Source organism: Pan paniscus, chromosome 13 (genome assembly GCF_029289425.2).
Source record: "Pan paniscus chromosome 13, NHGRI_mPanPan1-v2.0_pri, whole genome shotgun sequence".
Taxonomy (NCBI): Eukaryota; Metazoa; Chordata; class Mammalia; order Primates; family Hominidae; genus Pan; species Pan paniscus.
In genome coordinates, this window is record NC_073262.2 from 104,169,169 (window position 1) to 104,196,264 (window position 27,096).

General features: G+C 37.9%; 1 protein-coding gene and 1 pseudogene across 7 annotated transcripts in view; one reads left to right on the forward strand and one right to left on the reverse strand.

Moving 5' to 3' along the window:
• The window catches only part of C2CD6 (C2 calcium dependent domain containing 6), a 137,867-nt gene that overhangs the window by 64,878 nt on the left and 45,893 nt on the right, over window positions 1–27,096 (reverse strand). For 6 of the 7 annotated variants that reach the window (XM_055108962.1, XM_034954805.2, XM_003820750.3 and 3 more), the window contains exons 8-11: window positions 25,769–25,848; window positions 19,555–19,698; window positions 2,375–2,480; window positions 432–510 (exon numbers count right to left, since the gene is read on the reverse strand). In XM_055108962.1, the coding sequence (XP_054964937.1) occupies window positions 432–510; window positions 2,375–2,480; window positions 19,555–19,698; window positions 25,769–25,848 (409 nt within the window). Of the gene's footprint in view, window positions 1–431; window positions 511–2,374; window positions 2,481–2,672; window positions 2,757–19,554; window positions 19,699–25,768; window positions 25,849–27,096 lie in introns of all 7 variants that reach the window. The other variant, XM_055108958.1, reaches the window with a different exon arrangement.
• LOC134728771 (ATP synthase subunit a-like) lies at window positions 5,151–5,944 on the forward strand (annotated as a pseudogene).

Consider the following 27,096-nt stretch of genomic DNA (forward strand, 5'->3'; position numbering starts at 1 on the left):
TCACTGCAACCTCCGGTCTCCAAGTTCAAGCAATTCTCCTGCCTCAGCCTCCTAAGTAGCTGGGATTACAGGCACCTGCCACCGCGCCTGGCTAATTTTTTGTATTTTTAGTAGAGACAGGGTTCCACCATCTTGGCCAGGCTGGTCTTGAACTCCTGACCTCATGATCCACCCACCTTGGCCTCCCAAAGTGCTGGGATTACAGGCATGAGCCACCGTGCCCAGCCTTAAAACTTTTTAAAACTCTTAATAGGGTCTAACACTTTTCTTTAAAATTATCACACTTACCATATGCCAACTATAGTGAAATGCATATTTATTTCCTAGCAAAACAGAAATCTACTTAAAGCAAATTACTAATTGTCTTTTTGTGATATAATCACTTTGATTTCAATTATCTTAATAATAAAAAAATCAAAGTAGTTTCTTACCTACTCCTACAATATTTTCAAGCTCCTCTTCAGGTTGATTACTTTTCATGTTTTCAGATGCCTCATCTATATTAGTTTCCTAGAAGCAAAAAAAAAAGAAAAAAATATATATATGGGAAAATATTTAAAGAACGAAAACATTTTCCTCTGCCTTCATAACTACTTTAATACAATACACCTTCCTCCACACCCAAATTTACAGAAGACAAGAAGGAGATGGATTTGTGAGAAAAGCAATTCAAATAGCACTATTTTAAGGAGCCACATACTCTGGCTAGGAGTTGATGTTCCAAAGTGTATCCAAGAATGGATAGAGTATTTGAGTGATGAATGTAGGAGATGAATATTACAAGATAAATTACATAATATTGTAACTTCAGGGGGTATGAGAAGATACCCCCAGGAAACAGATTACTTTTTTTATTAGAATACATTATGGCCTATGACTTAAAAGTGATGTGTCTCTTTACAAAATTCCAAGGAGAATTATAAGGTAAAGTGATCAGTGGGCACTTATAAAATACTGATCTTTTAAAAAGAACCCTAAATTCTTAGTCCCTTTAATAAAAAGTCCTCCAAAGTGTCTCTAAAATATGAATAGTGTATTGGTAAATACTAATCAGTTTATCCAACAGCAGCACAACTCTGCCCAATTATCACAGAGGCATAAAAAAATGAAAATATCAATATGTTATAACTAACATTTTAGACTATGATCATAGTCAATGTTTTATCCATCCATTGAGAGAGCTATGAATCCTTTATTTCCAAGTCAACATGTACAGGTTAGAGTATATTTCTAAATATCAAACCTTACTCATATTTCTGATAAGGGTTTAATGTCCAGAATATACAAAGAACTCTTACAACTTAACAATAAAAAGGAAAATAACTCAATTTTAAAATTGGCAAAGGATTTGAATAAACTTTATCCAAAGAAGGTATACAAACGTCCAATAAACACATGCAAGATGTTCACATCATTAGTCATTAGAGAAATGCAAATCAAACCTACAATGAGATACCACTTCAAACCCACTAGGATGGGTATAATAATAATTTTTAGAAGTTAAAAAGGGTAGATGAAGATGTTGATCCTTCATACATTGCTAGTTGGAATGTACGATGATGCAGCTGCTGTGGAAAACAGTTTGGAAGCTCCTCATAAATCAAAACAGGAAATTATGACACAGTCCAGCTTCTACTCCTTTATATATACCCCAGAGAATTGAAAACATTTGTTCACACATAAACTTGCACATAAATGTTCACAGCAGCATTATTCATAATAGCTTTTAAGTAGAAACAAACTAAATGTCCATCAGCTGAGGAATGCATAAACAAAATGTGGCATATCCAAATAATAGAATGTTATCTGGAGAGAGAAAAGAATGAAATACTGGTACATGCTACAACAGGGGTGAAACTTAAAAACATAGCAAGCGAAAGAGGCAAATCACAAAGAACAACACATTGTATGATTCCATGTATATGAAATGTCTAGAATAGGCTAAAGCTGTACAGTTAGAAAGTTGACTAATTGCTGCCTAGGGCTAGTGGAGGGGATGGAAAAATTGGGAGGTATTGGCTAAAGGGTATGGGGTTGCTTTTGCAGGTGATAAAAACGTTCTAAAATTGACTGTGGTGATGGATACACAACTCAGTGAATACACTAAATGCCACTGAGTTCTATACTTTAAATTGGTCATTTGTATGGTATATGAATGATATCCTTATAAATTATCAGTAACTATTAAACCCTATAAATTATCAATAAATATTCATTGAATGGCACATTATCAAAACAGGTAAGTACCTGAACCATGAAAAATATTTTATATATCAAGGACAAAAAACTTGATCATCACTTTTAATTATCATAATCCCATTCTTAATAAAAAGTATTAAAAGCTATATATAGGAGAATGTATTATGTCAATTACCTCAGAATCCTTATGTTCCAATTTTGGCATTAGAATGCTTTCTAAATAGTTAGCTTTATCTATCCATGTATTCAGATTTCTATATTCTTTTTTCATCTTTTCCAGCCTAAAGAAAGAAATCAGTTATGAATGAAAAAAGCAAGTGATAGAAGAATACATATGGTATGATTCACAGAAGAATACTTGCAATGTGATCCATTTATAAAATGTTCTAAAAGAGACAAACCAACAATATATTGTCTAGGGATACAGTCAAAGGACAGGGAATGATTACAACAAAAATCAAGGTACTAGTTACCTGGGGATGGTTAAGGAGAGGGATGTAACCTCAGAAGGGTACACAGAATGTATTTCTGATATTACTGGTGGTGTATTTCTTAACCTGAATCATAAATATGTACACAATGGCGTTATTATCATTATTTAGGCTATACATACTTGTTATAGAAATTATTCAATATATATTACTCTTAGTATTTAAACTATACGTCTTAGTCAGTTTGAGCTGCTATAACAGAATACAATAGACTGGGTGACTTAAATAACAGACTTTTTTTTTAATGTACTTTAAGTTCTAGGGTACTTGTGCACAACGTGCAGGTTTGATACATAGGTATACATGTGCCACGTTGGTTTGCTGCACCCATCAACTCATCATTTACATTAAGTATTTCTCCTAATGCTATCCCTCCCCAAAACAATATACATTTATTTCTCACAGTTCTAGAGGCCAGGAAGTCCAAGATCAAGGTGCTGGCAGATCCAGTGTCTGGTGAGAGTAGTCTTCACTGTTTGCAGATGGCTTTCTTATATCCTCACATAGTGGAAAGAGATGAATCTTGTGTCTCTCTTTTTATGAGGGCATTAATCCCATCATTGTAACAGTCCTACCCTCATGACCTAATCTAACCCTAATTATCTTCCAAAGGCAATGCCTCCAAATAACATCACACTGGGGACTAGGATTTTAACATATGAATTTGAAGGGAGACACAAACATTCAGTCCATAACACTATATATATATATATATATATATATATATATATATATATATATATATAATTATTCAATACATATACAATATCTTCCACAATAAAACAAGTGAAAAAAAGGATGTATCTTCTAATCCAAGAAACTTCAAAAAGCTTGAATACCTTAAAGATATAATTAACAAGGATTAAATGGAAGACAGGGAATGTTTCCCAGTTCATTTCATGAGGACATAATGGCCTTGACAATAAAACCTGACAAAGACATTACAAAAAAGAAAAATTACAGTTTAATCTCATTCATGAATATAGATGTGAACATTACAAATAAAATATAGTTTTAGTACAAAAATCCAGTAGTGTGCAGACACAATTTGAGAATAGCAGTTGAAACTGGGAGGGCTTTTCTCATTTCAGGATTCATGCTAAGATCTAAAGGGCCTGGAGCAGTCTAACGACTATGAATGCTCAAAACTGACCAGCCAAGTATCTCTTCCAGGACAGGACCCCAGGAAATCTTAAAAAGCATTCCATTATACTACACACACACACACCCCAGCCAAATGAAAACATCAGAAGTGTGAATCTGTGAAGCTAGAGGAGTTTTCTAAGCCAATTCTCCTGCAAAAAATTCAGGCAAATTAATGTCACATAAAATAGACCAACACACTTTAACAAAGATTAAAACCTGCAATGGATTGCAGCCTATCAAATGTTTAAATCTATGAGTCCAAAATAATATTTTAAGTATTTTTTTCAGAAACTAAAGTGTAAGACCTTATACTTCTGGTCCACTACAGGTCACTGCCCTAATGTATATACAACATGAAACACCATTTCATCAATAGGCTGATTTATTTAATTAATAACATTAATATTAATAATTTTCATAATCTGAGAAGGCTTCACTTCAAAATGGGGAGTGTCAGTGGTGGAACTCTCATCTAAAAATTTTGAATGATTTCATGGCCACCCATAACCATATTATACAATCGAAAAGCCCATATACATAGAAGCTAAAAATAAGAAAGCAAGGAGTCAAACCGCCTATAACTGGTTTCAGGCTAGCTTCATAACCATTATGACTTTTTCAACAAGCAAGATACTAGTAAAAATGTTACATAACTTTGTCAAAGTTAATTTATAGGTTAAAATTCTTTATATCTTTGTGGCATACCTATTCCAGTCAGGCTTTCAAGATGCAGCATCATCTATTATAGAAGAACTACACTTACAAAATCACACTGTAATAATCGTTTTCTTAATTAGCTCTTTAGTCCTTTATGTTATTTCATTAATACTAACAACTAAACTAACCCACACAAAATAGATGCTTAAGAAGTAGAAACAGTATGAATTATCTTACTCGCTATTATTTTAATCCTAATTACTTTACTGTCTTTATGAATCCTATATATGATAGGTAAAATGAGTATCTCTTCCCCAACTGTAAAAACCATAGGCTACCAATGATATTTAGGTATAAATATACAGACTACAAAGACCTGAAGTTTGATTCTTATATAATCCCTACAACAGACCTTAAACCAGGAGATTTATGACCACTAGAAGTTGATAATTTGAGTAGTCCTACTTATGGAAATGTCAATTTTCATATTAATCTCATTCAAAAATGTATTACATCCATAAGCTGTTCCATCATTAGGCCTAAAAACAGATTAAATTCCAGGATGTTTAAATCAAGCAACTCTAACATCCACACGACCAGGCCTATACTATGGACAATGCTCAGAAATTTGTGGATCAAATCACAGCTTTACGCCTATCGTACTTGAATTAGTGCTGCAAAAACTGATCGGCACCTATGTCATCGTGAAGCTAAGTGGCATTAACCTTTTAAGTTAAAGAATGAAAGCATTGATCTTTCCACAACAATATGCCACAATTAGCTACATCAACATAATTTATCACTTTTTTCAATAATTCTAGCCCTATTTAGCCTATTTCAATTAAAAATTTCAAAATATACCTACTCTTTAAACCTGTCACCAAAAAATATTGAAGCACCAAAACATGAAACCCCTAAGAAAAAAAGTGAATGAAAATTTATTTATCTCTTTCATTACTCCCACAATAGTAGGACCACCTAGTATCCTCATCATTTCACTCCCAAACATTCTATTCCCTGCTCCCAATTGCCTAATTAGTAATCGACTAATCTCTATACAATGATTAGTGTAACTTGTATTAAAGCAAGTGATAACATTCCATAATATAAAACAACAAACTTGATTTCTAATATTAATTTCCTTTATCCTATTTTCATTGGCTCAACAAATTTATTTGGATCATTAACTCATTCATCTACACCAATCACCCAGTTATCAATATATCTAGGTATGGTTATCCCACTATGAGCAGGAACAGTAACTACTGGTTTCCACCACAAAACAAAAGCAACACTGGCCCACTTCCTACCACAAGGAAAACCCATTCCACTTATCCCTCTACTAGTAATTATTGAGACTTTTTACTCAACCCATAGTGGCTGCAGCTCTACCACTAACAGCCAGTATTACAGCTATCCATTCGTGCATTGAATTGGTGGAGCCACATTAGCACAGTTGATTTTTGAACAACATGAGCTTGAACTGTGCACGTCCACCTATATGTGGATTTCTTTCGATAAATATATTCGAAAATTGTTTGAGATTTGTGACAATTTGAAAAAACTCACAGATGAGCTGCATAGCCTAGAAATATTTCTTTAAAAATGTTTCAGTTAGTATGTCATGAATGCATAAAATATATGTACTAGTCTATTTTATCATTTACTACCATAAAATATACACAGATTTATTATAAAATTTAAAATGTATGCACATAGACATTTATTATAAAGTACTAGTCTATTTTAAAGTACTGCTATTTTAAAGTACTAGTCTATTATAAAGTACTACTCTATTTTATCATTTACTACCATAAAATATACACAGATTTATTATAAAATGTAAAACTCATGCACATAGAGATTATACATGGTGCCATTTGCAATTGAGAGAAATGTAAACAAATGTAAAGATGCTGTATTAAATCATAACTGCATAAATTAACTGTAGTTCATACTGTACTACTGTAATAATTTTGTAGTCACCTATTCTTGCTATAGCAGAGAGCTCAGGCATTGTGAGTATTCACTTTTAATGCCATGTGACACTAATCAACTCTGTGTGAGATGTCTCTCCAGTAAATAAATGCATGTCATTGTAAAAAGTGATCTCTCGACTAGCCTCACCAACATGGAGAAACCCCATCTCTACTAAAAATACAAAAAATATTAGCCGGGCATGGTGGTGCATGCCTGTAATCCCAGCTACTCAGGAGGCTGAGGCAGGAGAATCGCTTTAACCTGGGAGCCGGAGGTTGCAGTGAGCTGAGATCGCACCATCGCACTTCAGCCTGGGCAACAAGAGGGAAACTCCGTCTAAAAAAAAAAAAAGTGATCTCTCGTGGTTCTTGTGTATTTTTCTTTCTTGTTTCTTTCTTTCTGTTTTCTTTGTTTCTTTGTTTCTTTCTTTTTTTTTTCTTTTTTGGGACACAGTCTAGTTCTGTTGCCCAGGCTGGAATGCAGTGGTGCGATCTCGGCCCAGTGTGATCTCGGCTCCACCCCCCAGGCCCAAGTACTTCTCCCACCTCAGCCTTGAGTAACTACAGGTGCATGCCACGCCTGGCTAAGTTTTGTATTTTTTGTGACATGAGGTTTCACCATGTTGCCCAGGCTGGTCTCAAACTCCAGAACTCAGGGAATCCTCTCCTCCCAAAGTGCTGGGATTACAGGTGTGAGCCACTGCGCCCAGCCCTTGTATATTTTTCATTGAGCTTCGTAGTGTAAACCTTGAATAACACCATGGGACCTGTACGAAGTGCCACTAGTGATGCTAGAAGTGCTCCTAAGAAACAGAGAAAAATTATGACATTACAAGAATAAGTTGAGTTGCTTGATATGTACCATAGATTGAGGTTGCCCACCATTTCAAGATAAATGAATCCAGCATAAGGACTATTGTTAAAGAAAAGAAGAAAGAAAAATTCATGAAGCCATTGCTGAAACCACACCAGCAGGTGCAAAAACTTTGCACTTTTTGTAAAACATGAAATATTTGCTGACTGTTTATGTTACTGGTGGGGCTTCCAGTCAACCATGGCTATTAGCAGTTAAGTTGTAAGGGAGTCAAAAGTTATATATGGATTTTCCACTGCATGGGTAGGGGGTGGCAACCCTAACCTTCCATTGTTCAAGATTTAACTCTATTAACATTATCTTTGCAACAGCCTCAATTACATTTATCATCTTTATAAATGTAATTTTACTCACTCTTCTTGAATTTGCTGTAGCCCCAATTCAAGCTTATGATTCCACACTCCTGGATAGTCTTTACTATATGACCCAATAGTCCTACACTGACCATATAGTTAATCCTAGCTCCTGACCACGTACAGGAATATTATTAACTCTATTCATGACATCTTAGTAATATTATTTCACTTTAACTTGATTATTTTATGTGTAGGTCTACTAACTAATACATTAACCGTCTACCAGTGATGATGAGATAGCTGAGAAAGTGCATTGCAAGGCCTCCATACATTAATCATTCAAAAATGCCTCTAATACAGAATAATTTAACATATCACATGTTTTTTTCTGAGCCTTCTATCACTCAAGCCTAGCCCCGACCCCAGAACTGGGAGGTTGCTGACCACCAACAGGTATTCACCCACTTATTCTCCTAGAAGTTTAACTACTCAATACATCAGTCCTGTTAGCCTCAGGAGTATCAATCACCCAAGTGCACCATAGCTTAATAGAAGAAATCCGTAAACATATACTTCAAGCTCTCTTCATCACAATTTCAGTTGGCATTTCTTTTATATTATTACAAATCTTAGAACACTTCAAAACATCCTTTACCATCTGTGATGGTGTAAATGACTCAATATTCTTCATAGTAACAGGCTTCCAATGACTACATGTAATTATCAGCTCCAACTTCCTTATCCTCTTCTTCTTATGTCAACTTAACATTTAACCACCATTTTGGTTTTCAAAACCAAAGTTTTTAGGTAACCAAGTTACCTAATAATGATATCTTACAGATGTAATGACTATTTCTGTACATTTCTATTGATGAAGTTCCTATTCTTTTAGTATTAACTGTACAACTGACTTCCAATCAGTTAGCTTCAGTCTAAGCTGGAAAATAATAATTAACCTTACATTAACTTTAGCAACTAATACATCATTAGCACGACTACTTGTAATCATCACATTCTGCTTCCCACAACTAAACATCTATATAGAAAAATCAAGCTCATACAAATGTGGATTTGATCTAATAGGCACTCTCTGCCTGCCATTTCCAGAAAATTTTTTGTATTAACTATTACATTTCTATTATTCAACCTAGAAATTTCCCTCCTATTACTACTACCATGAGCATCTCAAGTAATCCAAAAGTTATTCTTACTATAGCTCTAATTTTAAACTCCATGCTAGACTTAGGCCTAAGCTTATGAATGAATCCAAGATGGACTAGAATGAGTGACTTAAGTATGGCAATAAGTTTAAATTACAACAAATAATTCTGACTCATATGGTAAGCATAATTACCAATATGCTTTCAATTTATATCAGTATCATTCTAGTTTACATCACATCCCTAATAGGACTACTAGTATAATGGGATCACACCTAATATCTCCATTACTATGTTTAAAATGTATAATACTATCACTGTTTATTCTAGGAAGCCCTGTAATTTTAAATATATGCTTTATCTTATCCACCATAATACCTATCATTTTACTAGTATTTGCAGCCTGTGAGGCTGCCATAGGCCTGGCATTACTAACAATGGTATCTAGTACATATGGCTCAGATTACATATAAAACTCAAATCTTCTCCAATGCTAGCAATTATTGTACCCACAATTATACTTATGCCAGTGACACGATATTCTAAAAATTCTAAAATTTGAATTCACACAACTATGCACTGCTTACTAATTAGTTTCATCAAATTATTCCTCTTAAGCCAATTTAGTAAAAATAACCTAAACTTTTCATTAGTTTTTTTTCTCCAACTCACTATCAGCCTCCATTTCATTATACTAACAAATTGATTACTTCCCCTAATAATTATAGCAAGTTAACATCATCTCTCCAAAGAATCATATATATGAAAAAGCTACATATTTCAATATTAATCTTTCTACATTTATTCTTAATCATAACATTTACTGCCACAGAACTAAATCTATTTTACATTCTCTTTGAAGCAACACTAATTCCAACTCTAATTATTATTCTCTGATAAGGAAACAAAAGAGAATGATTAAATCCAGGGCTCTATTTCCTGTTCTACACACTAATTGGTTTTTTACCTCAACTCGTATCATTAATTTTTATCCAAAACTCCACATGCTCATTACACTTTTTAATAACCTGTTACTGTGTTCAAACTCAGCTCTTGACATAATAGTCTTTTATGATTAGCATGCATTATAGCATTTATGGTCAAAATACCCCTTTATAGTTTCTATCTCTGACTAACAAAGTACACACAGAAACTCCAGTTGCTGAATCCACAGTTTTTGCAGCCATAAAATTAGCAGGCTTTAACATAATACGAATTACTATAATTCCAAACCCACTAATGGAATATATAGCTTATCCATTTCATATAGTATCCCTGTGATGAATAATTATAACACACTCTATTTGTTTACACCAAATAGACTTAAAATCACTTATCACAGTCAGGCTTGGTGGCTCACGCCTGTAATCCCAGCACTTTGGGAAGCCGAAGTGGATGGATCACTTGAGGCCAGGAGTTCGAGACCAGCCTGGCCAACGTGGCAAAACCCCGTCTCTACTAAAAATACAAAAATTAGCCAGGCATGGTAGCGCATGCCTGTAATCCCAGCTACTCAGGAGGCTGAGGCACAAGAATAGCTTGAAGCCAGGAGGCAGAGGTTGCAGGAAGCCAAGATCGTGCCACTTCATTCCAGCCTGGGAGACACAGCGAGACTCTGTCTCAATAAGAACAATCACTTATCACATATTCATCCATAAATCATATAGCACTAATATTTATAGCCATTTTCATCCAAGCTCCACGAATTTTTATAGGAGCCATAACCCTAATAATTGCCCATGCCCTCACCTCATCCATACTATTCTTCATCACAAACTCAAATTATGAATGAATTTATAGCTGAAATATGCTCTTCATTCAAGGACTGCAGACATTACTCCCTTTAATAACAACATGATGAGTATTAGCTAGCCTAACCAATCTAGCCCTACCACCAACCATCAACCTAATCGGAGAACTATGTGTAGTTACAGCATCATTTTCATGATTTAATTTTACCATTATTATTAATAGGACTTAATATATTAATTATAGCCTAATATTCCCTCTGCATATTAATTACAATGCAACAAGGAAAATTTACCAATCACATTAATAAATTAGCCATCACTCACATTAGAAAATGCTTTATACATCTACCTCTGCTACTCCTATCACTTAATGACAAAATTATTCTAGGACCTACATACTGTTTTTTAAAAAATTCAGATTATAAATAAAACAATAGAAGCTTAAAACTCTTTATTTACTGAGAAAGTATGCGATAACTGCTAATAATGCTCCCATATATTAATATAACAATATGGCTTTATCAACTTTTAAAGGATACAAGTAATCCATTGGTTTTAGGGACCAAAAAAATGATGCAACTCCAGGCCAGGTGCAGTGGCTTACGCCTGTAATCCCAGCACTTTGAGAGGCCGAAGCGGGCGGATCACGAGGTCAGGAGATCGAGACCATCCTGGCTAACACGGTGAAACCCCGTCTCTACTAAGAACACAAAAAATTAGCCAGGGGTGGTGGCGGGCACCTGTAGTCCCAGCTACTCGAGAGGCTGAGGCAGGAGAATGGCGTGAACCGGGGAGGCGGAGCTTGCAGTGAGCCGTGATCACGCCATTGACTCCAGCCTGGGCGACAAAGCAAGACTCCACTTCAAAAAGAAAAAAAAAAAAAAAAAAAGATGCAACTCCAAAAAAGTAGTAAGTGTTTGGCTCACATCTGTAATCCCAGCACTTTGAGAGCCCAAGGCAGGCAGATCACCTGAGGTTAGGAGTTTGAGAGCAGCCTGGCCAACATGGTGAAACTCTGTCTCTACTAAAAATACAAAAATTAGCACGGTATGGTGGTGCACACCTGTAATCCCAGCTACTCTAGAGGCTGAGGCAGGAGAATTGCTTGAACCTGGGAGGCAGAAGTTATAGTGAGCCAAGTTCACACCACTGCACACCAGCCTGGGTGACAGAGTGAGACTCTGTCTAAAAAATATATATAAATAAATAAATAATAAAAATAAATAAAAGCAAGAAAACAAAAAAGTAATATATTTATTCTCTTCCTTTATCACCATTTCACTTATCTTAATTTTAGAAATTATCATAACTATTACCAACACATATAAAGATATTTCATACCCTCACTATGTAAAAACTTCTACATCATATGCTTTTATAACCAGTCTCATTCCAGCTCTAATATACATTTACTAGGCAAAGAAATAACCCAAGTAACTATTCAAACCTTAAAACTAACACTCAGCTTCAAGTTACATTATTTCTCAATAATATCTGTACCAGTGGCACTTTCTGTTACATGATCAATCATAGCATTTTCAATATGATATATAGATTTAAATTCAAACATTGATTTTTAAGATATTTACTTATATTTCTCATCCTTATACAAATTTCAGTTACTGCCAACAACCTCTGACAACTGGCAACTCTATTGGATGAGAAGGGGTGAGAATTATATCATTTTTACTTATCAAATGATGATACAGCAGAGGGGATGCAAGTATAGCATCCCTCCAAGCTATTTTATATATTGCATTGGAGATATCAGATTTCTATTATCAATAGCACGATTTTTACTATTCTAAGACACATGGGAGTTTCATCAAATTTTCATGCTCAACCCGAACCCTATATCTTTCCATTAATTGGGCTCCTTCTGGAAGCAACTGGCTAATCTGTCCAATTTGGCCTTCATTTATGATTACCACCAACAATAGAAGGCCCAGCACCTGTCTCAGACCTACTCCATTCCAGCACAGAAGTTGTAGCAGGATTTTCCTATTAATCTGCTTTTCACCTACTCATAGAAAACAACAAAACAATTAAAACCCTAACAATATGCTTAGGTGCTGTTAACACTTTATTCTCAGCAATTTGTGCCCTAACACAAAATGACATCAAAAAGGTCGCATTTTCCACATCAAGCCAACTAGGTCACTATTGGTATTAATCACCCACATCTAGCATTTCTCCATATCTGTACACATGCATTCTTCAAAGCTATGCTGTTCATATGCTCCAGATCCATCATTCATAACCTTAATGATGACCAGGATATTAAAAAAATAGGAGGCCTCTTTAGAGCTACACTCTTGACCACTTTTTTGCTTATTACTGTAAACCTCACATTTACATGTATGCCTTTTCTTACAGGTTTCTACTCCAAGGATTTAAATATCAAAATTGCTAACACATCATAACCTGAGCCCTTTTAATTACACTTATCACCACCTCCCTAGCAACTGTCTATTGCATTTGAATTATTTCCTTTGCATACCTAGGACGACTTCACTTTTAAACTTTAATAAATATCAGTGAAAACAACCTCCTCCTAATTAATTCGCTAAATGTTTAACAACTGGTAGCATTTTCCCTGGATTTTTTATCTACAACTGTCTTAGTATTATCTCCCACTACTCATACAGGTTTTTCAAGCCATGATGCCGGCAAGATAGCTGACTAGAGATGCCTGGCACTTATCACTCCCACAAGAAAGGACCAATGCACTGAATAAACAACTAAGATTTGACTGGAATGTCAAAGGGACAGCACTGGCATGCAGCAGGGGAATGGAGACACACCTGCGGTGACTGGAAGTCCAGGAGGGCAGTGTGAAGGCAAACAGCCTCTGCTGCCCTGTCTCCTCTGTCTGGATCAGATCAGCCTGGACACAGGAGGGACTTCCCATTGTCGGGAAAAGGTTAGCAGAATATCCCCACCAGCCCCCATTGCCACCACAAATATCAACAATCCTTTCTACAGCAGAACCCCATAGTCCTCATAGGCCCTGAGTACAGTGTTAAGAGATGCTGGGAATTCACATAGCTGCATTGCCCTGGATTAGGAACACAAGGTATGCTCCCCGCTGCCCCCAGACCCACCTCTGTGAGCCAAGCTGCTACAGCACAGTGCCATCTTGGAGTGCACCCTCCTCTGGGGGACAGTGGCCACTGCACCTCTCCAGCACTGGAGCACCATCTTCATTACACCTCCAAACCCACATAGGTGACTGAACACTACACCCCAGCTGCACAGAGCCTGGGTCTAGTACTAGCTGTGACTATGGTCCTGCACAGCAGGGAAACCAACCCCAGCCACCACACTTCCAGCTGGAGGAACTGAAACTGCCACTCTCACCCAGGGTGAACCTGTCCTTAAGCCGGCCAAACTGCTGCATGCCCCCAAGCCGAAGAGACTCTTGAGCCTCAGAGCAGCTGATATATCCCTGGGCCAACAGGGTGGCTATGCACCCATGCTCAGGACCTGAGAAACAGCCCCGTAGCACCCCTGGCTTGCCCAATGGCCCTGTACCCCCAATAAGGGCCAGAGAAATCATCTTGCAGGCTGCCCCTGACAGGCATGTCCCCAGGCTGGGCAAGCAGCCAAGAGCCCATGTCCAGAACCTGAGAAACAGCTCCTCAGGCTACCTCCAGTGGCCATGCCCCTGAGCAGCTTTGTACCTGCATCCCAGACCTGTGAAATGGCCCTGTGGGCAGCCCCCAGCAGACACATCACCAGGCCAGCAAAGCAGCTGTGCCCCCACATCTCAGGCCCAAGAAACATCCCTACAGGCTGCCCCTGGCAGATAGGATTCCAGGCCAGCTGAACAGCTGTGTGCCCACATCTGACGCCTAAGAAACAGCCCCACAAGTTGCTCTGGGCAGGAATACTCCCAGGTCAGACAAGCCACTGCATGCCACCCATTTAAGAAACAGCCCAGTGAGACCATCCCTGACGAAGTCACACCACCACCTCTACAGACTCTCTCAGCCTAGGCTACTGAGAAACTTGCAAATGCCACTAATATAGATTATAGCCGAAAAAACTATGTGAAGACTAAACTACTGGATCCACCTAGAACCGGGCCAATGTGCCCCACCAATCTGATATCCCAAGATCTCATACAATATTCATACAAATATTTCCCTGGGAAATCTACTACATACGACTGAAAGAGGTGACTTTTCCATCAGATGCATAGAAATCAATGTAGGGACACATGAATCAGGAAAAAGCAAGGAAACGTCACCTTCAATAAAAACAATAATTTTCCAGTAACAGACCCCGATCATAAGGAAATACATGAAATGTCAGAAAAAAATTAAAAATAATGATCTTAAGGAAACTCAGCGAGATATAAGAGAATACAGACAGACAATTAAATCAGGAAAACAATTCATGATTTAAATGATAAATTCAACAAATAAATAGATATAAAAAGAACCAAACGGACATTCTAGAGCTGAAGAATTCAATGACTGAAATAAAATGTAAAATTGTGGGCCAGGTACGGTGGCTCACACCTGTAATCCCAGCACTTTGGTAGGCCAAGGTGAGTGGATCATTTGAGATCAGGAGTTCAAGACCATGCTGGCCAATAAGGCGAAACCCTGTCTCTAGTAAAAATACAAAAATTAGGCTTGGTGGCTCACATCTGTAATTCCAGCTACTCGGAGGCTGAGGCACGAGAACTGCTTGAACCCAGGAGGTGGAGGTTGCAGTGAGCCGAGATAGTACCACCGCACTCCAGCCTGGGCAACAGAGCAAGACTCTGTCTCAAATAATAATAATAATAATAATAATAATAATAACAACAACAATAATAATAATAATAATGAAATGTACAATAGAGACCAGGCCACGCAGAAGAAATAGTTTCTGAACTTAAAAGAAGGTCTATTGAAATAATACGGGCAGATGAAAAAGAATAGAATAAAGAAAGGCTACAGGACTTACGGGACACTGTTAAACAAACAAATTATCACATTATGAGAGTTCCAGAAGAAGAGAAGCTCCTATAATCATGAGAAACTGAATTCTTCAAACAACCTGAACAAACTTGGAAGAGACCCCTCTAAATGAGAATGCGCTGACCAACACCTATATTTCAGCCTTGTGAAATCTCTTTTTTTTTTTTTGAGACAGAGTCTTGTTCTGTCGCCCAGGCTGGAGTGCAGTGGCATGATCTCAGCTCACTGCAACCTCTGCCTCCCAGGTTCCAACGATTCTCCTGCCTCAGACTCCTGAGTAGCTGGGATTACAGGTGCCTGCCACCACGCCTGGCTAATTTTTAAATTTTTAGTAGAGACGAGTTTTCACCATGTTGGCCAGGTTGGTCTCAAACTCCTGACCTCGTGATCGGCCTACCTCGGCCTCCCGAAGTGCTGGAATTACAGGCGTGAGCCACCGCGCCCGGCCAGCCTCATGAATTCAATTACACTCTGCCCAGACTTCTGACCTACCGTAAGAAAATACATAGATATTGTTTTAAACAACTAAGTTTGTGATAATTTGTTATGCAGCAATAAAAAGAGAATACAACCAATGACCATTAGTAAACAAATGAAAATTGCAGCATATTCACCAAATGGAATGCCATGAAACAGCATAGATGAGTCTTAGAAACATAATAGTGGGTAATGTAAGCAAAATCAAATAATGCATTATTTAAGCATCCTACATATATGACTTTTTAAAAAAATTAATTTTCAAAAGGCAAAAAATAAAATCAAAACCCATTGAAGTAGTTAACTTCTGGGAAACAGGCAGGAGGATGAGACAGGAGAGAAACTCATAAGTAGATACAAATTATCCATAATGTTTTAGGTTAGGTTAAGAACTGGTTGGTAGCATTATATTATTCTATATTTAATTAGTATTATGGATTATTATTTTGGATCAAATATTATATTTAAAAGATAATATAGGCTGGGCACGGTGGCTCACGCCTGTAATCCCAACACTTTGGGAGGTCAAGGCACGTGGATCATTTGAGGTCAGAAGTTCGAGACCAGCCTGACCAACATGGTGAAACCCCATCTCCACTAAAAGTACAAAAAAATTAGCCAGGCATGGTGGCACATGCCTGTAGTCCCAGCTACTCGGGAGGCTGAGGCAAGAGAATCTCTTGAACTCGGGAGGCAGAGGTTGCAGTGAGCCAAGATCACGCCACTGCACTCCCGCCTGGGCGACAGAGTGAGACTCCATCTTAAAAAAAAGGAAAGAAAAGGAAAAAAAAAAAGATAATATAAAACACCTACAACAGCTTCCTATTTTTCTTATAATAAAATTCAAATTATGGTCTATAAGGCTCTGAATAATCTGGTCTCCACCTATCTTGTCTCAAGCCACCTTCCCACTTGCTTTTTGGTCCATTTACAATGGCTGCCATCTTTTTCTAGGCATAATCTCTTCTTATCTTAGAGCTTTCATACAAATTCATACAGTAATTCTCTACCCCTGGATCTTTGGTATGCTGACTCCTTTTCTTTAATGTTACCTCAAATATCTTCTCTAATAATTCTTTTTTTTTTTTTTTTTTTTTGAGATGGAGTCTCGCACTGTCTCCCAGGCTGGAGTGCAGTGGTGCGATCTCAGCTCACTGAAACCTCCGCCTCCTGGGTTCAAGCGATTCTCCTCCCTCAGCCTCCCGAGTAGGTGGGACTACAGGCGCCCACCACCACGCCCGGCTAATTTTTTGTATTTTTAGTAGAGATGGGGTTTCACTGTGTTAACCAGGATGGTCTCAATCTCCTGACCTCGTGATCCACCCGCCTCGGCCTCCCAAAGTGCTGGGACTACAGGTGTGAGCCACCACGCCCGGCCCCTTCTCTAATAATTCTTATAAAAATCAGTCACCTCCTTTATTTTCTACCATCTTTTTGATACCTTTGTAGTTTATTTCTTAATTTATAATTTACTTGCTTTGCTTTTTTATGTCTCTACTCATTATACTCTAAGTTCTTTCAGAAAAGATACTATGATCTTTAAAATGATCACTGTGATTCTGAGCTAGGTTATTTCAGACCAATCATCTCACTGCACAACTGTAAAAGCTGGACAAAACACTGTCTAAATCGTGTTGGAAAGAATCAGTGAGTTATAAAGACAGCAAGGATTTGCATACCCAAGATTCCAGACAGAAAGGAAGTCCAGAGGCATGGAGCCCATCATTTGGTGCCATTTTTCCTTCAAGGCATTTATGCCTTAAGATGGCCAAGAAGTTAAAAAGCCGAGTGGAGCTTTGAGATAGAAATACAAGGATGTGAGAACAAAAACCAGAGTCCAGGGCTTGTTGGGATGAGAAGTCCTGGAAAACACCCAGTTGGGACCGCAAAAGGCTTTAAGAGAATGAGTGTCTCTTCAAATGTTATGACCTAAGTTACCTCATGTGCCTCACACTAGTCCCAGTCCTGACACTAGGAGTAAGAATAAACCACAAAGAGACTAACCCCCCTCACAGGAACTAAAGCCCAGCTTCAAATCATTTCAATTTCAATCTTAATTGAATTAAAGTGATCTGGGATTGTTAGTGCTCCTAGCCCAGCTGGCTGCCAGATACAAATGTATACTTTCTCTGTAGGTATATGTAATTAAAATCAAGCTCCTCAAATTAGTTCTATAAATTTTCAAGTACAATGTCTGGCACTCAGTCAAAACAACTAAGCATGTGAGCATATAAGAACTGACTGAAAACTAAGAGAAAAAAAAAAACAATTTAAATAGACTCACAGAAGATCCAGATAATGAAATGGTCAGACTTGGATTTTAAAATAGCAATGATTGCTATAAACTGAAAGTGTACATACCCCAAAATTCATATGTTGAAATCCTAATCCCTTATGTGATGCTATTTGGAGGAAGGGCCTTTGGGAGGTAACTGGGTCATGAGGGTAGAGCCCTCATGAATGGGATTGGTACTCTTATGATAAGAGACATGAGAGAGCTGATCTCCCTCCACAGTGTGAGGATATGGTAAACAGAAGGCCATTTGCAAACCAGGAAGAGGGCCCTCAGCAGGAATCAAATCAGTTGGCACCTTAATCTTGGATGTCCCAGCCTCCAGAACTGTAATAAATAAAAGTCTATTGTTCAAACCATTCAATCTATGGTATTTGTTATAGCAGCCTGAGCTGACCGAGACAATAATAAATATGTCCAAAGAATTAAAAGACAAGGCTGTGGATTGTGGCAGATAAATAGAAACTATAAAAATGAACAGAAATTCCATAGTCGAGAAATAAAATAACTGAAATTAAGAATTCAATTGATTTAATGGCAGAATAGAAACAAGAAAGAGCCTGTGAACTAGAATATAAGTCAGAAGAAAATACCCAGACTGAAGCATAGCAAAAAAAAGGACAAGAAATACAGAAAGAAAAAAAAAAGCACGAGACCTACAAAATACATTGGTGAATGAGGAGATAGCAAGAATTATGCTTTATCCCTCATAAATGAGTTTTCACCTCAGCTAGGCACAGTGAAATCCCAGCACTTTCGGAGGCTGAGACTGGAGGATCACTTGAGGCCAGGAGTTCAAGACCAGACTGGTCAACATAGCAAGACCTTGTCTCAAAAAAAAAAAAAAAAATTAGCCAGGTGTGGTGATGTGTGATGTGTCTGTAGTCCCTGCTTCTTGGGAGGCTGAGGCTGGAAGATTGCTTGAGCCCAAGAGTTTGGGGCTGCAGTGAGCATAATCATGCCACTACACTCCAATCTGGGCCAAGTTGGGTGACAGAGTGAGACACTGTTTCAAAAAATAAAAATAAAGGGAGTTTTCACCTCTTTCTTTGGCATAACACTTTTTCAAACAAGATACCTAAATTGACAAGTAAAAATCAGAAATAATCTCTGAACCCATGAAACAACGGCACCATAATGAAAGTTTCTGAGCCTATAGCAAGCCTATGTCTCAAAGGGAGAAATTAATATATTATACAAATAACACCTAAGATGAAAATTTTGAGCTCTTTTGAACTTTTTTTTTTTTTTTTTTTACCTTTCCCGGGGTTGTTGCTGAAGTTTTTCAAGTCGCACTGCAGATGGCTGGTTGGAGGATTGCACAGCTGGAGTCCCAACAGTAACATTCAGGTCTGGGGATAAGAATGCTGGATATTCTACTGTCTGTGGTGTAATAACTTTTCTGCAAAATAATGATAAAGTGAAATATTGAAATTATACAAAAGTCCACGTCCAAAATCAGTGGCAGCTATCACTTTTGAACGCTTCTCTCTTTTACACTTTTAGCTCACCTAGCCACCTTGGGCCATCGAAGGCTAGAGCTAGGAAAAAAGCCAAGAGCCACAAATCCAGAGATAAGTGCTCTCTTGATTATCCTTACTACTAAACTTAGATCATAGGCAGCAGGGATGGAAAAGGACAGAAGGGCCTGAAGTTCTAATGAGAAGTACAAAGTATTTGAGCCCAGACCTCTCTCCAAATCTTTAGACCCAAATCTCTAACTCTTTTTTTAATTTCTTTTTTTTTATTATTATACTTTAAGTTCTAGGGTATATGTGCACAATGTTCAGGTTTGTTACATATGTATACATGTGCCATGTTGGTGTGCTGCACCCATTAACTCGTCATTTACATTAGGTATATCTCCTAATGCTCTCCCTCCCCCCTCCCCCCACCCCTCACAGGCCCTGGTGTGTGACGTTCCCCATTCTGTGTCCAAGTGTTCTCATTGTTCAATTCCCACCTATGAGTGAGAACATGCGGTGTTTGGTTTTTTGTCCTTGCGATAGTTTGCTCAGAATGAAGGTTTCCAGCTTCATCCATGTCCCCACAAAGGACATGAATTCATCCTTTTTTTATGGCTGCATAGTATTCCATGGTGTATATGTGCCACATTTTCTTAATCCAGTCTATCATTGATGGACATTTGGGTTGGTTCCAAGTCTTTGCTATTGTGAATAGTGCCACAATAAACATACATGTGCATGTGTCTTTACAGCAGCATGATTTATAATCCTTTGGGTATATACCCAGTAATGGGATGGCTGGGTCAAATGGTATTTCTAGTTCTAGATCCCTGAGGAATCGCCACACTGTCTTCCACAATGGTTGAACTAGTTTAATATTTTATTTTTAAAACCTATTAATTTTTTGGAATGTATTTTGTGCTAGGTGCAATGTTCATATGGCTATGTATATTACCTCATTCACTTTTCACAGCAAGCCCATCGGATGAGAATTATTAGATCCTATTTTATATATAAGAAAGCTAGTGTTAGAAAGATTAAACAACTCCTCCCAAGGTCTTACAGCTGGTAAGTGGCAAAGCTAACATTTGAACACAGTCTCTTTGACAATAAAGTTTAGATTCTTAAACTCTATTCTATACTATGCATAGTGGTAAGCACCTTAAACTCAACATGTCCAAAATAGAACTCACGATTTTCCCCTTCTCCAGATATGCTCTTTCCTAAGTGTTCCCTGGTTCAGGAAATAACAGCAACAAATGTATACCCAGTGGTCCCTAAATGTGAACATCTTTTTTCCTCCTTTCCCCTTCTGTCATCTTCCATCTCCAGTCACTTCCTAATTACAGGAGATATAGCTAAACATTCTAAATATTTTACAAATTAGTTTGTTCCTCTGTTCCATTATATTAGTCATGGTTGTCCATAAAAAGAGAACCAATACGATGTATATATACATAAATATATTTATGATAAGCAATTGGCTCATGTGATTATGGAGGCTGAGAAGTCCCAAGGTCTGCAAAGTTAATCAGCAAGCTGGAGACCCAGGAGAGCCAAAGGTATAATTTTAGACTGAGTTCAAAGGCCTGAGAATCAGGAGAGCCAATAGTGTAGTTCCAGTCCAAAGGCTGGTAGGCTGGAGATCCAGAAGAGCTGATGTTTCAGTTTGAGTCCAAAGGCAGGGAAAAGTTAATGTCCCAGTTCAAAGATAGGCGGGAGGAATTCTCTCTTACCCCAGGGTGAGTCAATCTTTTTGTTTCATACAACTTGTTGGATGAGGCCCACCCACACTAGGGAGAGCAACCTGCTTTACTCAGTGTGCCAGTTTAAAAGTGAATCTCATCATAAACACCCTCCTCTCAGAACAATTTTTGACCAATAGCTAGGTACCTTATGGTTGCCGCTAACACGTCATTAGATCTGTTGCATGATATGATCCAAATGGCAGAGCAGCTTGCATGGCAGCCTGGACCTGTTGCAGAGCCTTCTCTTGTTCTGGGCCCCACTCAAAACTGGCAGCTTTTTGAGTCATCCAGTAAATGGGCCAGAATAACACACCCAAAGGAGGAACAGATTACCTCCAAAATCCAAAGAGGCCCACCTGTGGTTATTTCTCCAGGTGTTGTATCTGTTTTTTGTTGTAGGAGAAGCCAGATGCAACAACCCATCCTTCACTGTATACAGGATATCACCACCCATACCATGGACCCCTAGAAATTTCACTGAGGTAGAAGGCCCTTGAATTTTTGTCATATTTATTTCCCACTCTCTGACACAAAAATGTCTTATCAGTAAGTCTAGAGTAGTTGCTACTTCTTGCTCACCAAGTCCAATCAGCACGTCATCAATAAAACGGACCAGTCTGCTATTTTGTGGAAGAAAAAGGCAATCAAGATCCCTGGGAACTAAATTGTAATGTAGGGCTAGAAAGCTGATATACCCCTAAGTTAGGACAGTGAAGGTGTATTGCTCACCTTGTCAGCCAAAAGCAAACTGCTCCTGATGGTCTTTATTAACAGGTATGGAGAAATAAGCATTTGCCTGATCTGTAGCTGCACATCAGACACCAGGGGATATGTTAATTTGCTCAAACAATGAAACCACATCTAGTATAGCAGCTGCAATTGAAGTTGTCACTTGGCTAAGCTCACAAGAATCCACTGTGATTCTCTTATATCCATCTGTCTTCTTCACAGGCCAAATATGGGAGTTAAATGGAGATGTGGTAGGAATCGCCATTCCTGTGTTTTTCAGGTCCCTGATGGTGGCACTAATCTCTGCAATTCCTCCATGCAGTATTGCTTTCGGTTTACTACTTTCATAGATGGAGGGAGTTCTATGGCGTCTTCTTGGCCTTTCCCAAAATAAAAGCCTTCATTCCACAGATCAGGAAAGCAATGATTCTGCCAGCTACTGAGAATATCTATTCCAATTATGCATCCTAGAACCAGGGAAATAACCACTGGATATGTTCAGGGACCCACAGAGCCAACTGTGAGATGGACCTTAGCCAAAACTCTACTGATCAGTTGAGCTCCATAAGTCCTTACTCACTGATGGATCACAGTGACATTCAGAGTCCTCTGGAATTAGTGTTAGTTCAGAGACAGTGTCTAGTAGTCCCCAAAAGCTCTGATTGTTCCCTTCTCCCCAGTGCACAAATACCATGGTAAAAGGCCATAGGTCCCTTTGGGGAAGGCTGGGAGAAATACTAACAGCATAAATTTTTGGAAGTATACTAGGGTCCTTCCTTGAAGGACCTCCCTTTCATTAAAGGAGTTCTGAGTCTGTAAAGTAGCTCAAGTCTGGGAATTGATTGAGAGGCCATGACTCTGTTTTTATGATGCAGGTTAGACTTTTGTTCCCTCGACCCAGAACTTTTCTGCTTATACAGATGAGGTTAGAATTTAGTAGGCTTCCTATCTACTCATGTCTAGGAACACATGATCAGACAGCCAACACCATAGGTTTGTACTAGCAAAACTATTCTGATTGCTTCTTTGATTCTACTGTCCATTATGGTAACCATGCCCACCTTGCCTTTGGTAGTTGAGTATCTTCACTTGGTTCCTGCCACCCTGGGACTCAATTACTCCCATTGCATTTAAGTTTCCCAATTCAGTGACTGCAGGTGCCACTGTAAAGTCTGGCCCACAGGGAAGAGCAATCACAGAGCTCTCCAAGGATGCCAGGGTACCCTTCACAAACTCATTTCTCATAGTCATGGTAAAACGTGTGTCTTCTGGACCCTCCCAGGATGGGTGAGTCAATCTTAAATGGCAAGTCCACTCTAACATAATTTCTCTGAGCCTCTAAAACCCTTCCTCTACATTAATCGAGCATTTCTAACTAATTCACTGTGAGCCGTCTTTTGGTTCCTTTTTCAGTCATTCAAGTAAACAAGCTATGAGAGCCCTTTCTAACTCCCCAAGCTACAGCATTAAATGCAAAAATGTCTGCTTAGGCCAGCTGCAGTGGCTCACACCTGCAATCCCAGCACTTTCGGGGTCTGAAGTGGTGGATCACTTGAGCGCAGGAGTTCGAGACCAGCCTGGGCAACATGGCAAAACCCTGTCTCTACAAAAAATACAAAAATTAGCCAAACGTGGTAACAAATGCCTGTATTTCCAGCTACTTGGGAGGCTGAGGAGGGAGGATTGATTGAGCCTCAAGAGGTCAAGGGTGCAGTGAGCCATGATCTGTTGCCTAGGCAACAGAACAAGACCCTGTCTCCAAAAAAATAAATAAATAAAAATAATCTCTGTTTAGTAAGTCCATATCAATAAACTCAGCCTGATCCAACTTTAGGTTCCTTCCACCATCATCCCCTGCCCTTAATATCCATCCCTATACATGTTCTCCAGATTTCTGTCTATATAAATTTAAAAACTCAAATAGTTCTTTTGGAGTATATATGGAGTACATTCCTGAGAACCCAAAGGAGTAAAATTTGCTCACATTTGAGAAGCATAAACCTACAATGACGATGATGGTAATGAAAAATATTTATTAATTTTATAAATAGGTAACAACTAATTAGGCATTTTGCTATTTGCTCTCATGTTCTAAGTACTTTACATGTAACTTATTTAATCATTATAGTAACTCAATTGGGTAGTTTTAATTTTTATCCCATTCAACAAATGAAGCATAAAGAGCCTAAGTAACTTGCCCAAGGTCATATAGGATGTGAGCCCATGCAGTCTGGCTCTAGGGCCTGAACTCTCAATCACCGTATCTTGCCCCTGCCAACTCCTCTAGCTCATCCCTCATTGCTCTCCTCCTTGCTCCATCTCTTAGCCACTCTCAACTAAAGACTGTTCTCTAACATAATAGAGCCTCTTATGGCTCCCTGCTTTTACTTCTGTGCTCTATCAAGAGAATGTGTCCCCTCACTCCTCCAAAATCAGCCAGATGCACTACTACCACTTTTACAAGTCTCACTCCAAGCACTTTCTTTTGTGGAGCCTTACTTGATCATTCTTTCCTCCCCAACTTCCCTGACAAGAATTAGAAGCTCCTTGGCATCCCACAGTTCTTTATGTTTGGCTCTTGAAGGGCTTTTATTCCATTTGCATCATCAGAGTAATTATTTTTTATGTTACTTTGCATTAAACCACGAGCTACTCAAGGGCAAGGAGAAGGCCTCAGATGTCTTTGTATTTGCCATGACTTGGGGATATAGCAGACATTCAATAAATGTTTATTTAATCAATGTATGAAGAAGAAAGGTAAACATAAGAAAAAGTTCAGCTTTACTATTTCAACAAATCACCAATATCAAATAGATAAAGTATTTTAATGACAATATCCAGTGTTGATGAGACTACGGGAAAATAAGCACTTCAGAGCACAATTTCCCGTTCAACACCTAATTCCCTCAATCCCATTTCAGCTTTTTTCCATTTCTTATTCTTGGATAACACCATAGATTAAATCTCTTTCTCAGGTGCTCATTTTTCTATAATCTATTTTTATTGTTGAAATTTCAAGATTGATTAGCATACTATATTTTAAGTTACTTTTGGTTTGTTAATGACATTTGTTTTACCATAGACTTTTTACAGATGATTTTGTAGCAATTGGAGTGGTGTGGAGGTAAGGGTAACATTACTATACTGCAGAGCAGAAAACTGATAACTATCAGACAGTCTTATGTTAAGTCTCTCACCTCTTTTCCCAAAAGGGGTATCTCCTTGGCCTGCTTTCCTTATTAAGCTACTCCTCCCTTCCCTCCTTCAGCCATGAACTTGGCACTCCTTCTCTTCTTTTATCTCCATACATCCTCAACTCCTCTATCCAGGGCTATATCCAGAAATTCAAAATTTCTCCCTGTTATTAAGCAAAACAATTCACTACTCTCTTCACCTCAGAGTCTACCCCATCCTGGCCATGTCCTGGGGACTTCTTAAAATAACTCCACCAAAATGCTCCACCAAATGGATTAAAATTGTTTTAAGTGCCACATGATCTGACCATATTAATGAGACTTAAAACACTTACGTCACGGGATCTGTTCTTTCTGGAGGTGGTGCAAGATTCATAAACATGGATGGCTCAGTAATTTTCTGAAGAGGTTTTAACTGAAAAAAATGTAAGTGTATTTTAGCACTGTTTAGTTACAATTAAAACTCACTAATTGTAATACCATACCATATTGATACCATAATGCTATGAATACCCCAGGACTATGAAATAGGCCTTAAATGAGACATGTAAGGAAATAAGGAATTAAGAGAGGAAAGAAGACACTAACATTTATTGGGTACTAAATATTTGCCAAGCATTTTATTATACTTTTAATCTTATTTAACCATCTCAATAAACCTATACGGTAAGTAACTAAGCATATTCTACAGATGATACTGAAGATCAGTAATTTGTTCAAGGCTACACAGTAGGCAAGAATCAGGACTTGAATGTAGCTTTATCTGCCCCCAATGTAGTGCCCTGTTTACAGTATCACGATAGGTTAAGTAGGGGACAATATCACTGAAAAGTTCACAGACATAAAATCAAGTTTTTATTTTGAACTTTTGTTATATATCCTATTCTTTTCCATACAATTCCTTTGTTCCTGGTTTTTAGTAGATTCCACCTACATAAAATAATACTTGCCCAGTTTTATCTGAAAAGAATATCTCTCCTTAAAAATGGCTATTACTACAGATTATACTTATGTTCAGACACAAAACCTACCTCTGGAGTTGGTGCTCACAAGCTATAACTGTCACAAAAGGAGTAAACAATTAGGGGTCCCTATAAGGCCTAATTACAATAAGAAATTTAAAAAATAACAGAAGAAAAAGTAAAAAATCAAAGCAGAGAAGGGGAAAAAAAAGCTTGTTCCTTGTAGCTTTCATCTGTATATTACTTCTGATTCAAAATGTATTAAACATCATTATAACGTAACATAGGCACAATTTTAAAACATATTCCAGAGATTTCTCAGTTAACACGGTGGTAGACTTGTTTAATAAGGCTGATGTCTTCACTCTCAATTCCTAATTTAAAAAGACCCAAAACTTTAGAAAGGAAAAACTGAAAGTGAAAAATGATATGCAAATAAAGGTCATTTCCCCTATATAACAGCAGCACTAAGAGGACTGCATTTTTGAATACCACAAAACTGGTGACACCCAGGAATATTAAGAGTTCTTTCAATATTTGATGAGAGTATATATTGGTACAACTTTTCTAGAATAATTCCTTGAAAAGGTCATTGTTTTGGACAAGAATTTCCTTTCTAGGAATCTGGCCTAAGGATATAATGAAAGAAAAGGATATAAGTTAGTACATAAAAGTATTTGTGGCAATGTGGACCTATGGTA